We start from the raw sequence: 16,381 nt of genomic DNA on the forward strand, positions 1-16,381 counted from the left end.
AAACACTGCTTGTGTGTTTATGTGACGTTTTCCCATGGCACCTGAACGCAGCATGACACCGGCTTCTGATTGGACAGCGGAGCTCTCAGGAAAACGGGGTTCGCTTTACGCCATATTGTCAGTTTCCGCGGAGAGCGCGACATTTCTGCAAGGATGACAAAATAGTAGGTGCCAGCTCGTTTGAACACTTTTCCACAATGACTCCCCTAAGAGGCTTGTTTGTAACCGACGCTAGCGTTTTGTTGTTAGACGCCAACACGATGGTCCAGTCGCTGTCCCTCGCTGTTAGCTTAAACCCGTTAGCATCGGCTCCGTGCTGCCGCTCTTCACCTGCCTCCACTTAAGTCTTTAATGTGTTTTACAGGCTTACTCCGTCTGCACCAGACGCGAAGATGGCGTTCGCTGGAGCTATGGAAGACACATCCACGGAGGGTTGCTCATCCGAGCAGGGGTCTAGTGTCTCTCTGCGAAGTCGACCGTGTTCCAGCGAGAGAGACCGTCGGGTCCGGGCTGTCAAAGCGGCTCTTCAGTCCCGACTGGGGCCCTACGAGCCCGTCCTGACCTACCTGCAGTCCGTCCTGGTGTGGGAGAGACCCCTGCAGTGTGTGCTTCTTTACATTGTGGTCAACGTTGTGTTCTGGTGAGTCTCAGATAATGTTAAACTTTGCACATGTTGGGGTCAAACTGGTTCCATGTGTTGTGGCAACCCATGTTCAGACAGTTCAGGGACAGTTTGGTCGTCAGGAGAAAGCAAAACATGGCTGAAAGCAACTGGTGCTTTTACACAATACACACGTTTCACCTGTCGTTAGGAGATGAGACAAAACAGATGGCTGGCTAGTAGCACTACTCATGCACATACTTAACAAACACTTGTAATTTAAAGTCGGTCCCCAATGAACTGGTCTCTCAACCTTGAAAACAGCGTGGTGCAGCAGATTATCCGCTTTACCCGTTTCTTTGTTGGTGTGCATGTTGAGGTAGGTGGAGGCTGCAAACTGAAGCTGAGGTTCACATGCAGCAAGAGTCTATTTGTGGCTTGGTTCTAGCAGATGTGTAAGACATAAAGTATACAACTCATGCCACTGAATAGTGGTCTATTTATATGCATCTCTTCTTAGCGTTGGTACAAATCAAAGTAACGGATGAAGAGAGCAACATTTAAAGTATTTAAAGTCTCACATGTAAAAACAAAAAGTAGTAAGTATGCAGAATGACACCATTTAGAGTATGGGATTATGTTTCCTAAATGTCACTACTTAGCAACTTTATGGATTCTAGAGTTTATGAGCTGATCATGTTCACATATAAAATGTTAATTGGAAGTTTAGCTGGTAACTGGATGTAAAATAAACAGGATTGTGTAAAAAATACAATTTTGCTGTCTGAAATGTATTGGAGAAGTGTAGATCAACAAAAAATACTATTAGGTAAAGTACAAGCTACTTGAGAAAACGTACTTGATTACAGTCTACTACTTGGAATTATGTTAACCCAGCATTAACATCAAATCAGCATTAAATTCAATCAGCCTTAAAAAGCCATTGTTTAAGAAGAGAAGAAAGGAGAGAGAAGGACTTGGACTGGCTGAATTAGGTGACCTTAATATTGTTACACTGTAAGAATCACACAGGAGCGAAAATCGGGCTGCCAAGCCTGCTTGTGGAGCACAGGCGTTACAATTTTATTTGATTCGACCACTGGACATGTCAGGATATTCGTCTTGACTCCCTGTTATATTAGCTTCAATACACAGTCAGTGCTGCAGACTAATCCCCTCAAAGATGCATTCATAGCCCATATTTATGCATGAACTGACTGACAATGGAAACTCGCATGGAGATGGGAAGGGAATATGGGCAACATTAATCACACAGTGGAACACACCAAATAATAAACTCCAGCACCACCATAGCATAAACTACATCTTCAAAAGACATGGTGGATTTAAAGCATTTGTAAATGGGCCCATTTGATTATTTTTGTGTTATTTTGCAGTACAAGTGTTTACGTTGTGGTTTGCATACATGTTTGCATTTTATCATTTAAAAAAAATAAAAAACAGATTCTAGCTACTAATTGCACTGCTACCCTGAATACTAAAAGTTGTTCTGCCAACAAATTCTTTGTTAGGTCAATCTAAAACTGCTGATTTGCTGAATCATGTAACATTGTTGTGGTCAACAAAGCCTTGTGATTTGAAAGTAGAACAACACTTGGAGATTTAACTTGTTGGCAGAGAAATCAAGTTCTGTGAAAATGGACAACACACTTGCAGAGATGGAAATCTGGACACCTGTAGTTTCTGAATTTAGATGTGCTTCTGGAACTTTTGTTAGTGGATGTAAATTAGTATTCTCTAGTTAATTTCTGAGTACTCTGCATTGGGTGTAAAACATCCTCTTTTCCTCTTTTCTTAGTTCTGACTCAAGGAAACAGTAGATCATCATTCATATATTCATGTGTTTTTCTCTGTTTGATTGTTCTCCAGGTTTTTTGCCCTGACCTCACTGCGCCTGCTGTTCCTGTTGGCTTCTGGTCTCGCTGTGGTTGTCTGTGTTGATACCTGGAGAAACAAGATCTGGCCAGAGATGAGAGGTGCTGCAAGTTGCTTCTATGGGGCTCTCTGAGATGTTCTGCATTTTTTTTCTTTACTTTCCTGGATTCTTGTAGATGTTTTTTAATTAACCATAGCTTAGACCTCAGACCATTCCCCAGTTTTCTGTGATACACTCTACACCATGTACACTGTGAGTAAGCAGACCTGCACTCTGGACTTTGCAAGAGATTTGTATTACACGTGGAACAGTACCTGTTTTTGGACTTTACATACTCAGTGCACAAAGTCCGGTGCATTAGAGATTGGAGACAGCCTTTAGAAGAAATTGTGATGTGCGGTTAAACATTTATGAGGATATATATAGCATACATCATGTTTATATTAATAACTTAAATTGATGTGTATTTAGAATAATTTTTAATGTGATGTTTTCTCTCTTTCCAGTGAGAAACCTGGATGAATCAGAAAATGAGAGGTTTGTTACACAGTTGTATGTGGACTGTTACCAGCAGCCAGTGTTGTTTCAGATCAATGATCTAATATTAGGGGTGATAAATGTGTTTATAATATTGTGTGTTTGTCTAGCTGGGGCCTGGTGCAGCCTGACATCCTCAGCGTGCCTGAACTGTGCCACCACATGGCTGAGGCCTGGGTCAGTGCAGCAGTTCTCACATCAAATCTGGTTCAATACAAACAAGACAATCACGGCAAGGTGACAACTTTTTAAATTTTATGTTTGATGTCCACTTCCCCACATTATCCGTCTTCAGTTCTAGTCTGTTGTTATGTGACTCTGCAAATTAGTAAACTGTCCATATGGACCAGTAAGCATTGAATAAATACACTGTAGACAACATGTTTTGTAGGTTCAGACTTGATTTGCCGTGTGCTTTGTTTCTCTGTCAGTTTTGCATCCTGACCTGCGGAGTGTTTACGTGTTTGGCAATGGTTGGGCGCTACATTCCTGGAGTGGCACTCTCCTACTCTGCAGGTGAGTTAGATCTTTTCAAGCAGTCTTACTACAGACTCAACCTCTTCATGGGACCAAGTGGGCAGGGAAATTCAGTCTGACTGCTCCTATTAAAAATGCATAGATGGTGAAACTAAATCTGCAGGGGCCCAGTACCAGGTTCTGGACTGTGAGGTGATTAAAGCCAGGATGAGACACACAAGGCAGGAGTGAAGGAGGGAAGGTAGCCAGGGAGAAAGCTAAGGAGGTCATGCGCAGACCGAGCTAATCTCTTGACCTCTAACAAGTGTGGGTTGGAGAACGTGGGAGCCGAGACCTGCCAAGTCCGTCTCTTCTCACAACTGAACCAAGCAGCAGATTGTAGTCTACATGTTAAACCCCCCTGCTGCTCTCTCTGCCTCACTTTGTCTCTGTTCACGCTAAAAGAGGCATGTTGGTGTCTATATACACACAGAACACATCATTACATTCACTAAGCAACACAACAAGAACTACCTCTTTCTTCCTCCTTCATATGAACTGGATATTTCTTCCTTCGTCCTCTAGTGTTGGCGACCCTCCTGGCCCCTCTGGCAGCCTATCACAGGGTTTTTCAGCATGTGTGCGTGAAGCTGGAGCCAGTCCTGCAGCGGCTGGACTTCAGCGTTCGTGGATACATGATGTCAAAGCCCATTGATAATCAGTGTAAGTTGTAAAGATGAAGATAATTAGAATTAATGACAGCGTACAATGGCACTCTCTGCATTTGTTCAAATAACTATTTAAGAATGCACCTGTCTTCACTACATTTAATACAACAGATAAAATCAGGCTCTTCTTTTCTGTCCAGCAAACACCATACTGGTCATCAGCTGTAGCTAATAATAATGCTTTAGCGCCCCCTGGTGGCACTACTGGTGGTGGCTACATTGAAATATAAAGTCCTTTTGACTTGACTTACTGAAAAGTGCATATTGTTTAGACTCATTTTCAACAATTTGTTTAGAGCAGTATATACTTTAACCCACATTTCCCATTAATTATACCTGATTTTAAAAGAATAATATATTTGTCCTCATCACAGATGACACAGTCATTTGTATTTTCCAAAAAAAATTCCTGTTGCCAGGAATTAGTAGTTATTTGCCTTAATCCATCTTACTGTGATTTTTGTCCACTGAGTACTTAGTTTTTTGTTGCTGTATACTGTTCTTTCTTCTCTGCAGTTCTGCGGAGGCCTGCCCATGGTTCAGCTTCAGGTGAAGCCAGTGACAGTGAGGAGGAGTTGGCTGCTTTCTGCCCAACAGTAAGTCTGTGTAATTTCCAGCATTTCTGTGTTTTCAGTTAGTTAGGTCACTTATTCTGTTGACAATGATGTTAGTGAAGCTTTTATTTATTTATTTATTTTTGCACTGTTACAAAAGCGTGGGTCCTGGCTCACATGGGTTTTAGGTTTTGATACAGCTTGTAATGTAAAATTATATTAGTTTTCATTAGATTTTAGTTAGTTTGTGAAAGGTTCTCTTCACTTTGTGCTCTCATAATATTGTTGTAAAGGTGGGCTGCACTGTGGCCTCCCTAAATCCTAAATTTTCTTTTACATACTCATTTGTCCTGTGTTCAGTGCACACTCATCATGTGCGTAAAGACACATCTTGTAAGCTTGTCTACTTATCTAATTATCATCATTGTTGTTCCATTTATAGAGTGACTACAGTCAGGCCTAATAGTTTAGTTACACGTTCTACATTAATTGGTATTTTGTTACCGTGACATCTAAGCCACTTCCTTTTGAGTCTATGAACTTCATTTATTTTTACTTTGTGTGAATACATGTTTGTGGCGAAACCTGTTGAACCTGAACAGAAACAGAAAGGGGGGGGAACACTAATAGTGAAGCTCAAAATGTTTGTACACCTTTCATGGAATAATAAAGGGATAGAAGTTTGTCACAATAAAAATACTAAACAAATGTTAAGTCACAATTTTCAGATAAAAAAAAAATCTCATAATTTTGACTTAGTATTTGAGAATTTCAGGTTACTCACCACATTTATTTGGAACTTATTTACATTATTTTTAAGTACGAGAGTAAAAGATATTTGAACTTTTCATTCTTCTAGTTTGATGATGCTGTTGTTGCGAAGGAACTTGCACTGACAGACTCTGAGCACTCCGATGCTGAGGTGTCCTACACTGATAACGGAACATTTAACCTGTCACGTGGACAGACCCCACTCACGGAAGGCTCTGAGGGTAAGCTATTGCAGATGTTATTTGAATTTATTTTTGGGTTTGTCCCTGTCTCTCACCTTGTTCCTGCCTGTGTTTTTCATCAGACCTTGACAGACACAGTGATGCTGAGGAGTCCTTCGCTCAAGACCTCCCTGACTTCCCCTCAATAAACCCAGACGCCACCCTGATGGATGACGATGACGACACAAGCATCGGCCTACCTAGTCTGGGCCCATCTGGGCTATCTAGTCACCGGGATTCGGTTCTGGATGTAGATGCTCATTTGGACTCAGACCAGGAGGATCTGGATGCAGAACTTTCTCTCAGTGGCCTGCCTCCTGCCTCTGATTTCGCTGGAGATTTGGCTGGAGTCATTGCCAGCAACATGATCCAGGCAGCATTGGCCGGGGCGATGCAGCCTCGGCCTCCTGCTTCTCAGCGCAGAGAATGCCCCCCAAAAGCTGGAGCCCAGAGAAGTTATCGCAAACAGTCCAGCTCCGAGCTGGACACAGACTTGGACGGAGAGGACTTTGAAATGCTGGATCAGTCTGAACTGAACCAGATGGATCCTCTTGGAGGAGGAGGGGGTCCTAGACGGGGAGAGAGTCAGGGGTCTACCTTTCTGTCTAGCCTGCTGGGTAAACCACAATAAGGCATGTTAGAGAGAGTGTGTGTGTGTGTGTGTGTACGCGCACACATGGCTGCAACTTCCTCGGCAGTGTATGTGTTGATGAGTGAATGAATGTGTGCAGTGAAAAACGATTTAGGTAACAGCAGCTCTGCTTCTGATAGGCATCAGTTTATCACTGTGAAGTATTTTATTTTCTCAGTCTTTTCAAACTCTCTCGCCTCTACTTTTAAACCCTGAGCATATAGAAAAAAAGTTATTTTGTAGGCTGAGCAATAGGAAACGCAACAAAAAAAATCAGTCGCATACAGACATTAAGTAAACCAGCATTATTGAGCCTTGTTGCAGTCTTGTGACTTTATGCAGCCATGAGTTACAGGGGTACATGTTAGTGACTATCACTAAGTAACAGCGCCCATGACATCTTTTATACAAGGAGGTCTAGACATACAGGGCTATATAAACATGGGACCAAATAGGACATTCCTGTTGTTTGAGCTGAGCCACGTTGCTTTGATAATGCCATAATGAATCAGCGTTTTACATTTTGGGATAGATAATTGAAGCCTCGTTTTTTCACTTTCATTTTTTTTTCTTCTTCTAGGAAACAGCTGTCTGTGTTGCTGTTGATATTAGTGCTCTGTCCTTTCAATTAACGTGTGCAAATAATCTGTTAGAAGATGATTTATTGGTTACAGGTACTAAATGAGAACTTTAAAAACACAGTTGTTGATTTTCTTCTATGATGAAGATGAATATTATTTTTAAATAATATTTTAGTTGCTGTTATTTTTTTTCATTGCTTTTTCTTTTCTGCTGTCAAACATATGAAAGCATCTTGATGTATTTTATTCCTTTTGAATAATTTCACATTACAGACTTACGATATCTGACCCTTGGGTACATTTGACGATCATTTTATTTATGAACTCGTACCCCAGGGTGACATGTTTATTTTTTTCTATCAGATTAGGACTATTTTTAATTTTCCTGCCCTTGAATACAGCTCAATAACATATTGTGTCCATGTTTAATACATTGAACGAGTCCTTAGCTTTGAGTGTTTTCTTTTTCAGTAGTAATATTTAAACAGGTTTCCTTATCTTTTATCATCTTTGTATTTCATATAGTTCACAGTCATGCTGAAGTTTTATAGTCAAACATTCTTCAATTTATGGATCTTGTACTATTTTAATGGGGAAACATGTTTACATCAACATAGAAAGTCTGGGCTATAGAAAGTCATCCTTGCAACTGTTAGTTTGTAAAGGTTTAAAGTGGCTTTGTGTTCTGATCATTCCTCTTGATGATTGTCAGTGGAAATAGAACTTCATACTTAAACGAGCCACCTTTGAGATTCATTAAATGCATATATTGAAGAGTCTTAAAATGCTGTTTTTAATAGTGGGGAAAAAAAACACATTGCTCTCGTTATTCTGAGAAGGCACATATAGCTGGAAAAGATCAGCACGATAGAAAAACTGCTGGATCCACTCACATGGAGGTGAACGTAGTTCACTGTATGGAAATTGCTGGGATTTTGAGGTTTGTATGAATGGACCTCAGTGAAGAATGAGCTCCTCATTATGAGTGATCTGCAGTCAATTTGATCATGTCATGTGCAAAGTAGTGTATTTTCTTCTCTGTAACTGGTTTTAAGATGTTTTGATGTGCAAATTGTATAAAATAAAATGTTTGCAATTATGTTAGTCTGTGGTATCATTACAGGTGATGGGAAGCAAAATGTACTGTAATGTCAAATTCATTTAAATTAGTAAACAAGACAATAACATGAAGCAAGGAAAGGCCCAGCCAGAGCTACGATATACACCAAATAAACAAAACGGGCAACATGTTGGGATTTTACAACTGGAAATGTAAACTTAAAACTTCCTGGAGCCACTTTGTGCAGATCTCCCACACAGCTTCCTCCAAAACGCTGAGAAACTTCCAGCGGTGTGATGCGTCTTTAAGCATAAACGATCTTTTCTGTGACGCATGTTTCGCGCGAAACCCGACTGTGGAAAAGCTGCTGTGGAAAGTGGACTCGCCAGAAATGAGTAAAAAGGACAACTGTAAGTCCACGTTTCGCTTTGTGTCAGACTGTAGCAAGGCAGCTGGCGTTAGACAAACGTATGGAGCGGACGATGTTCGTTAGCATCACAGATGAGACATTGAGGCTTACACTTTCATTAGCATGCTAACGCAGTAAGCTAGCTGACCGTCCTGCTCATGTATTACCTTGCTCTCCTCCACAGGTGGCCCACTTATCCTCGCCTATCTGAATGAGAAGAACCGTCCTTACAGCGCTCAGGATGTTTTCTGTAATTTACAAAAGCAGCATGGGTTGGGCAAAACGGTGAGATGGCTACTTGTCATGTTGAGCTGGGCTGTGTGTTGCAGACAGTTAACGACTTATTGCATCCTGCAGGCGGTGGTCAAAGCCATGGAGCTGCTGGCTCTAGAGGGCAAGATAAAGGAGAAAACATATGGCAAACAAAAGATTTATTTCGCTGATCAGGTTAGTGTGTCCAGCTGAAAGGCTGCAGATATACATGCACAGCAACATAACGTATAAATGAGACTGCTAACTCTCCCTGCAGGCTCAGTTCAAAGACGTGAACGATGCAGACCTGAAGGCGATGGACAGTGAGCTGTCGGAGCTCAGCGCAGAGGCTCAGGCCCTCACACAGAGCTGCAGGCAACTAGATGCAGGTCCACACCGTTTGAGGCACTTTGTGTTGTTACATGCTGTTTTTAAATAGGACAAACTTAGTGCTGTTGTCTGTAGGGTCCATGTTGTTGTGTTGACCTTGTGTTAAATCTCTGATTACAGAGCTAAAGGAACTCAACAGTTCCTTAACAACAGAGGAAATGATATCTGAGATCCACCAGCTGAAAGCAGAGTGTTCAGGGTTCAGAGGGCGTCTGCAGCAGATTAAATCAGCCACTAATCACGTCACACCTGAAGAGAAAGAGAAGGTGGGGGGGGGATGCATCTGTGTGTTCTGTGCAGAGCAAGTCATCCAGGAAACTTAGTGAAGATACTGTTTGCTTTCCTTTTACTGCACATTACCACTTATTTTCATCTGCAGGTTAATAAGGAGCGCAGTGTTTATGTGAAAGAGTGGAAAAAGAGGAAGAGATTGGTAATGTATACACAACTGCATTGACTAGTTGATTAATAGTTGACAGAATATTAGTCAGCAACTATTTTGATAATCTGTTCATTGTTTATTTTTTTAAACAAACATTTTTGGTTCCTGCACTCTTTAAGTGATAATTCAATGTTTTTCTTTTTCCTTAACTTCAGATAAAATAAACTGAAACCATCACTGTGAACTCAGAGATGTTGTAAATTAGTAAAATTGTCAAAAATGCATTTCTTTTATCGGTTCTAGTTTGACAACGCAACATAGGTTTAACGTGAGATGACAGAGAAAGTATAACTTGTTGCCACTAAAGTGACAGATATAATACACTCTCACTCAGGCTTCAGACATGATTAACGCAATCTTAGAGGGATATCCTAAAAGCAAAAAGGAGTTTCTGGTGAGTGACAGAAACTACTGCAGTAGGTGATTTACCTGAATGTGTTTGTTTACAGTACGGATTAATAACGTGCCCGATGTTGCTCTTACAGGATGAAGTTGGAGTGGAGACTGATGAGGACTGTAAGGTGGTTGTTCCAAGTATTTGAAGGAACAAAGAGATGCTTGTTCAGCTACTTTATCATTGTAATCCTGTGCAGTTCTTAGCTAAAGAGACAGGTCAGACAGGTCTGAGCCACAGATTTACTTAGTCTTAGTTTTCAAACAAATAGCGTCTTTAATAAAGGAAAATCATTTGTAGTTGAAAGTATATTTGTACAAAAATAGCAGAAATCTGTGAGACACTACATCACATGATCAGACAGGATGGGGGGATGATTTGCACATCGTAGGCAAAAGTGGTTTAATTTTCCCTTTTTAAAGCCATAAAACAAATCCTGAGCCTATGTAGCTTTAAAAGATGTACATTGTTTATCACATGTTCAAGACTGTCTTGCTATTCAAACAGACTGTAAATAAACTCAATGTATTTAGCAGTTAACTTTGTTATTTATGTTTTTATTTTATCACCGTTATTACCATACAGATTTTCTTTCCACTCAGTATTGTCAAATTATTAAATGTTCCTTACAGCAGCTGAAGTCTGAATATAATTTATTCAACAAAATAGTCAAACTCTTCTCTTTCTCGATCAACTTATAACACAGGAGAGGTTTGACAGTAGCTGCAGAGATGGAGACCAGTGCCTTGACTTGACTTGCTCATTTTTCACATTGCCTTATGGGCAAATACATACATTGGTTGACATCACTTTGATTACACTCAGTGGCCACTTTTTGGGTACACCTGCTAAATTGTAACTGAAAACAGCGTTTCAAAATACAAAACAAAGCTAATAATCTTTACTTGACATAGTCACATAGGAATTAATTTAAATTACTTTGTCAATGGGGTCATAATTAGGGATGTTCTTTCTGGGTTTTATTAGGTTGAAATGTGTAAGGCTGTTGCCTCTAATGAAGTGGGGCAAAGAAATTAATTCTGTTCAGTTGTACACCCCTGCAAACACCAACCACAATATCAAATGTTTTATCAGTGGCCACTGAGTTTAAATGCTTTTATTTAAAAGTAATTCAGAAAGCACTTAAAGGAGCAAGATAGTCAAAATCAATGTTTCCCTGCGATTTAAGCATCAACAGTAAAGTGTAACTGGAAACAAAATGACAATTAAACATTATGGCATCTACTTAAAGAAAAACACTTCTTTTTATTCAGTGCAGAGTGGCTCTAAATTCTGCATAATCCTGTTCGGGGATGTTCCAGGGACCTGAGACTGGTGCAGTCATGGTTTCATCATGGATCATGATCAGTGTCCACAAACATTTTTATCAGAGCTCTTATCACACTATTTTGAATTAACTGTTACTGATCACAAAAGCTAGAGACAACCAGAGGAAGCAGCATTTTCTTGCTGATTATCAAAACCTGTGACATCTTCAGTGAAGAGATTTGAGGTCCTGCGATCCAGCAGATTTTTCTTTCAATTTGTCATTATCTATGTTTCACAAATAAACAACTGCAACTGAAAGTTTAAACTGTCTCTTCGAAATGTACAGGTTAGTTTAATTATTGTCGAAAGTTAAATATATAAACAATGATTTATAAATCTTAGATCTTTATGCTGCCCACATTGCAGCCCGTCACCCATGAGATTTCAGCATCTTTGTCAGCTTGTTACAGCTGCTTTAATAAAAACCTCAGTTTGTCATGCAAAATGTAGAAGAGTTTATCTTAATAAAACTTTGATTATAAAATGCTGAAAAATCACCAATCAACTGATAGCACAGTTAGGAGAAGTTGACCCTGCAGTACTATAGTAATGGAGAATTTCCCATTATCTGCTACAGTTCAGAAGTAGGATGGCTGACTCAACATTTGTGCATTGAAGCTGAGAGAAGCCCTTTGGTTCAGCATTACGCTGCAAAGCTGTCCTGTCTCTGTACTTCTGTTTGTTAAAAATGATAGGTTGCAAAAGCAATACCAGTTTACTAAATCTACACAAAGAGTCTATCCAATTCACTATTCCACAAGGGGCAGCTCCAGCTAATGCACAGTGGCTACATCAACATGCACGCTACATTATTTTTGCCTGCCTTATATATTTAACATACACATTCATTGTCAAACTTACCATTATTGTCGCTTCTGAGCTTTTGTGTTTTCCTGCATTTCTTAGCAGAAATGAACAGAAACATAAAAAGCCAAGGCGGAAATTCAGATAATGATGTACGGACACTTACAATTACAAAGTGATCTCTTCTAACATAACTGCTCAGTCTGATGCAATTGTTCCTCTCTGCCTTAGCATGGGTCGAGGGTTATCCAATTGTAATCAGGGTATCGCAGATGACCTCAAGTAAGCAAGTGTAAATACTGTGTTGTGGCCTGGGGCCGACTAAAGTTCTACTGCACCCTGAGAGGACAGACCAAGCCCAAGATCAGTTTCTGAGACTTCAGTCCAGAGCCTTCACTCAGTCAATAAAGCTGACCATTGAGCTGCTGAAGGATCCCAACAACAAATTCCCTCAGTGTCTAGGGAAAAAAGCACACTATTAATCTCACAACATGCAAATCAAAACTATTTTGCTGATCTGGTCCCTGTGTAAAACCTGTTACCTGTGGTTTGCAGTGTTCCTCAATCCAGCTAAAAACGCAGGCAGACAGTTCCTGGAAGCTGTTCACTGAAACAGAATTGCTGAACGACTGAAAAAGGGAGTCCATGATGCTCTGAAAGATGTTGAACTTGACCTGGTCGGACACCTGATCCTCTCCCTGCTGTGGGTTGTTCTGGTGAGCCTTTACTATGTGCTCATAGTTCCTATAAAGAAAGCAAATCAATGCTGCCTGACTACAGTGATACAGTATTGAAACAAACCAACCTAACAGTAATAATGTTATTAAGGACTATGGCTGGTTCATAAAAACATTAACTTAACACAGGAGATTGGCTGGTTTGCCTCACGACAGCAGATGTAATATAGTTGCAATAAAAATCCTAATGCAACATTTAAAGCTTTTTTTTTTTTTTTTTTTTTTTTAGACCTGGTAGTAACTTTATTAAATGCTGTGTCAGGGCTGCTATCACAGCATTTCTTCTTGTCTGTGATCAGCATTCTTTTAAATTCATCTTTCCATCTGTCTGGATGCAGAACTTTTATAACTTTGGAATGCAAATGAAACATCTTCACAGGGTTTGCCCTCAAGTAACAAGGTTGTAGTTTGCCGACACATGGAAACTGAAATAAAAAAAGCATAAAAAGGCATCTTGGCTGAGAGAGAGAGTGTGCTTGAACCACTGTCTCACGTTTTCATGATCTTCAGAGCCATCACTTCTTTCCTTAATACAGAAACATCCTCCTCCTGCTTCTTCTTTTCTTTATGAAGAAAATGGATGTAGTCAATTGCTGAAAAAATAAAGAAATGCATCAGTCAGGGATTTCTCCACTGCACAAAGTTTTAAAAACATTGTGCTACGTTTTCATTTTCTAAGAGGTGTTGTTGCACAATAACCATCTGTCTTTTACCGCAGCAAAATACTGCTACTTCCTCATGTAACCGTTAAAAAACAAAAAACAGCATATATATAGATATTTCTGTTAAGGGTGACATTTTGTCTGAAACACATTCTCATATGTTAATGCATATTTTGGTGGAGCTCTTTTTCATTGTCAATATGCTTGTTCTGTGTAATGTGAGCATTTGAAATTTTGTGCAATGCTTAATAAATTAAACATCACAGGACTCTATTGGAAATCTACATTACAATATCAGTGCTGCTAGTTTAGAGAAACTGTTGACCTACTGACATTACTGGCTCCTATTTTCTCTTTTCCCCCATAACTACTATTCCAAATACACCCAGCCATGTGGATGTGTTCATCCAAAAGCATCACATCTTACTTTTCTGAAGTATGGTAGCCTTGCTAATCTTCTGTGCACCCACTGCAAATTCTGACTGCTGCTGACAGGTTGGTACTATTGACTGCAGGTCATCATAGCCTTTCTAAAGTAAAAAGAAGACATTAGTATTAGTAACATATAAACAAGCATTTGTCAGCAGAAAGTCATGTAGGCCTACATCCTTTTGTAGACTTACCTTGATGGCATCCCTACGTTTCTGCTCAGCCTGCGTGTGAGCTTGTCTCCGTCGATCTTTATACGAGTCTTTATATGAAGTCTCATGTCTGTAGTCGCTGTCTTCATCATCTGTTTAAGAATTTATTATCATTTAGATTACTTTTATGCCTCCAAGTCAATCTTGAGTCTCATTTCCTGCATCTCAGAAAACTAGCCAACGCTGGACCATTTTTCATTTCAGAAGGCTGCATGCAGAGGAGCTGATTTGTGGTTCAATCAAGTTGTATTGATCACTGTAATGCACTGGAAACTGGGCTACACAAAACATTCAACAAATAGCAACTCATATAAAACCAGCTGACAAAGGCTATAAAAGAATATGGCTCTGCATGCAGAGCATTTTATTAAACATACTTATATAGTCCTCTATTCCATTATAAAGTTCTGATAAAACCCTTAATCCTTTTATGTCCTACGTGATTGTCTACATGCACATTTACAGCATGCTCTGTAATGAGTAGCAAGACAGGTTTTTCTTTTTCTAAATAGCAGGAAGCAAAATGAAAGTAGGCAGGTGTTTTGCACAACTCTGAATGAAAGTATTGTCCAGTATTTTTAGAATTTTAATTTTAAAATAATCAACAATTAAACGTTGAAAAATGGCACCAATGTCAAACGATACCTGTATTTGGAACGGATGAGGCACTTGTTGAGCCGATGCTGTTGGCTCTGGACACAACAGAACCCTTTCTGGCAGTTTCAGCAAAGAAAGCTAAAGGGCAAGACAGCATGCAAAGGTCTTTCACTACAAGACCAAAATATATAGAACTATATTGACATAATAATTTCAGAGATCTCAAACACAAGGTCATCATCACAGTCTAAATATCAAACAACACAGAAAAACCGACTAAATACTCACTTGGGTCAAAGCCACTGTCGCTGAAAGCGCCGTCTGTCTGCCGTGCCATCACCAGACAACAGAAGATGGAAAAAGGAGACAACAGAGGCTGAGAGGCTGGAATAACAAGGGGGAAAATGTTTGCTGCCCTAAATATGCTGACAACAGACCAATAGCTGGTCTGGCCTGATAAATCGTCTAAACCCCCACTGAGCAGTGCCCTGATTCATCCCTTTCTAAAATGCTTGAGGCTAAAGAGCTGCACTAAATTACTACTTCAATCACAGGTCCACTGTTTTATCTAGGCCACTTGAATTTATAGTTTTCAAAGTTGGGTCCAGTTTGCCAGTGTCTAGAGGGTACAAGACCCTGAATAAGAGGTTCAAAAGGTATTTGACAGAGACTAGGGCTGTGCCATATCATATTGTCCATGCTGATTCCTCCTAATAATAAGAATTATCATGTCATAGATTTTTTTTTTGGGGGGGTGGGGGCATTTCATGATCCAGGCTAATTGTTTTTATATATCACATGTGTGTTTACTTACATGGCCTGATGACATGATGAGCTTCTGCCAAAACAAACCTACCAGTGGCCTGTGGTGAAAGTAACTATAGTACAATTACTCTAGATCCATTTGAGGATTTCCAATCTTGTTGAATAGGTCAGTTTTCTGCTACTTCATCCTCTGAATACACTACATGCCAGAGGAAAATAAGTAGTATCGACACTAAAGTGATAAAAACATTAATAGTTAATTTATTGTGATGATAATTATGTGAAATGAGACATTCTGTCTACATGATGCGAGTACTTGATACCAGCTTCACTTTTGATGGAGCTGCACACGGCGATTAATTTGTCTGACTCTTCACGTAAACTTTTAAAAAAGGCAGAAACAGCAAACGTCTTTATTTGAGCAATTGTATTTTGCGAATGCTGGGTTTGTTTTCCGCGCAGATAACTTATTAGGAAGCACGGTTTCTATTTCACAGCGTTTTGTTTACTTACCGTAACTGGCGAGCTAACCGCTAGCTAGTTACCAAACGTCGGCAAGCTAACGTTAACGTTAGCTGTGGTGCTAACAAAGCCTGCTCCTCCATAACGTTAGAAAGACTCCAACTGTTAGACGAAGCGATGCTTGCCGCTCGTCATTGCTGTCACGCAGCAGACATGACACGTATTAACAATAAAAGTTGTGGTCTAATAACAACAGCTACTTACTTTCCAGTGGTCCTCCGGAGACGTTGTCGGGTCCGTCATTTTGAAACGTTAAACAACTAACAGCACTGTGCTAGTTCACGTGCGACTCGTAAATTCCAGCGCTCTGAAGCTTCAAAAAGTACGTCAAAACTGAACCGCTGATATCTTTACATTTATACCACATTTGCTGAAGATAAAGTACCACTTAAAATAACCT

At 39.9% G+C, this 16,381-nt stretch overlaps 3 protein-coding genes across 3 annotated transcripts; 2 read left to right on the plus strand and 1 right to left on the minus strand.

Moving 5' to 3' along the window:
- Positions 1–67: 67 nt before the first annotated feature.
- Positions 68–7,208, plus strand: retreg3 (reticulophagy regulator family member 3). Its single transcript, XM_026360640.1, has 10 exons — positions 68–164; positions 365–640; positions 2,492–2,598; positions 3,005–3,035; positions 3,146–3,272; positions 3,467–3,551; positions 4,077–4,214; positions 4,736–4,815; positions 5,633–5,765; positions 5,849–7,208. Exons 2-10 carry the CDS (start codon positions 393–395, stop codon positions 6,394–6,396), a joined length of 1,497 nt encoding a protein of 498 aa, XP_026216425.1. The 5' UTR covers positions 68–164; positions 365–392; the 3' UTR covers positions 6,397–7,208.
- A 1,126-nt stretch (positions 7,209–8,334) lies between these two features.
- On the plus strand, positions 8,335–10,420 carry psmc3ip (PSMC3 interacting protein). The gene is made up of 8 exons (XM_026358870.1): positions 8,335–8,447; positions 8,631–8,731; positions 8,804–8,893; positions 8,976–9,087; positions 9,209–9,354; positions 9,468–9,521; positions 9,865–9,924; positions 10,016–10,420. Exons 1-8 carry the CDS (start codon positions 8,429–8,431, stop codon positions 10,070–10,072), a joined length of 639 nt encoding a protein of 212 aa, XP_026214655.1. The 5' UTR covers positions 8,335–8,428; the 3' UTR covers positions 10,073–10,420.
- Positions 10,421–10,560: 140 nt separating this feature from the next.
- On the minus strand, positions 10,561–16,267 carry mlx (MAX dimerization protein MLX). Its single transcript, XM_026358858.1, has 8 exons — positions 16,186–16,267; positions 14,983–15,019; positions 14,743–14,832; positions 14,080–14,189; positions 13,884–13,986; positions 13,288–13,387; positions 12,600–12,801; positions 10,561–12,515 (listed from the first exon to the last, which is right to left on the minus strand). Exons 1-8 carry the CDS (start codon positions 16,222–16,224, stop codon positions 12,459–12,461), a joined length of 738 nt encoding a protein of 245 aa, XP_026214643.1. The 5' UTR covers positions 16,225–16,267; the 3' UTR covers positions 10,561–12,458.
- Positions 16,268–16,381: the final 114 nt, after the last annotated feature.

Source organism: Anabas testudineus, chromosome 8 (assembly GCF_900324465.2).
Source record: "Anabas testudineus chromosome 8, fAnaTes1.2, whole genome shotgun sequence".
NCBI lineage: Eukaryota > Metazoa > Chordata > Actinopteri > Anabantiformes > Anabantidae > Anabas > Anabas testudineus.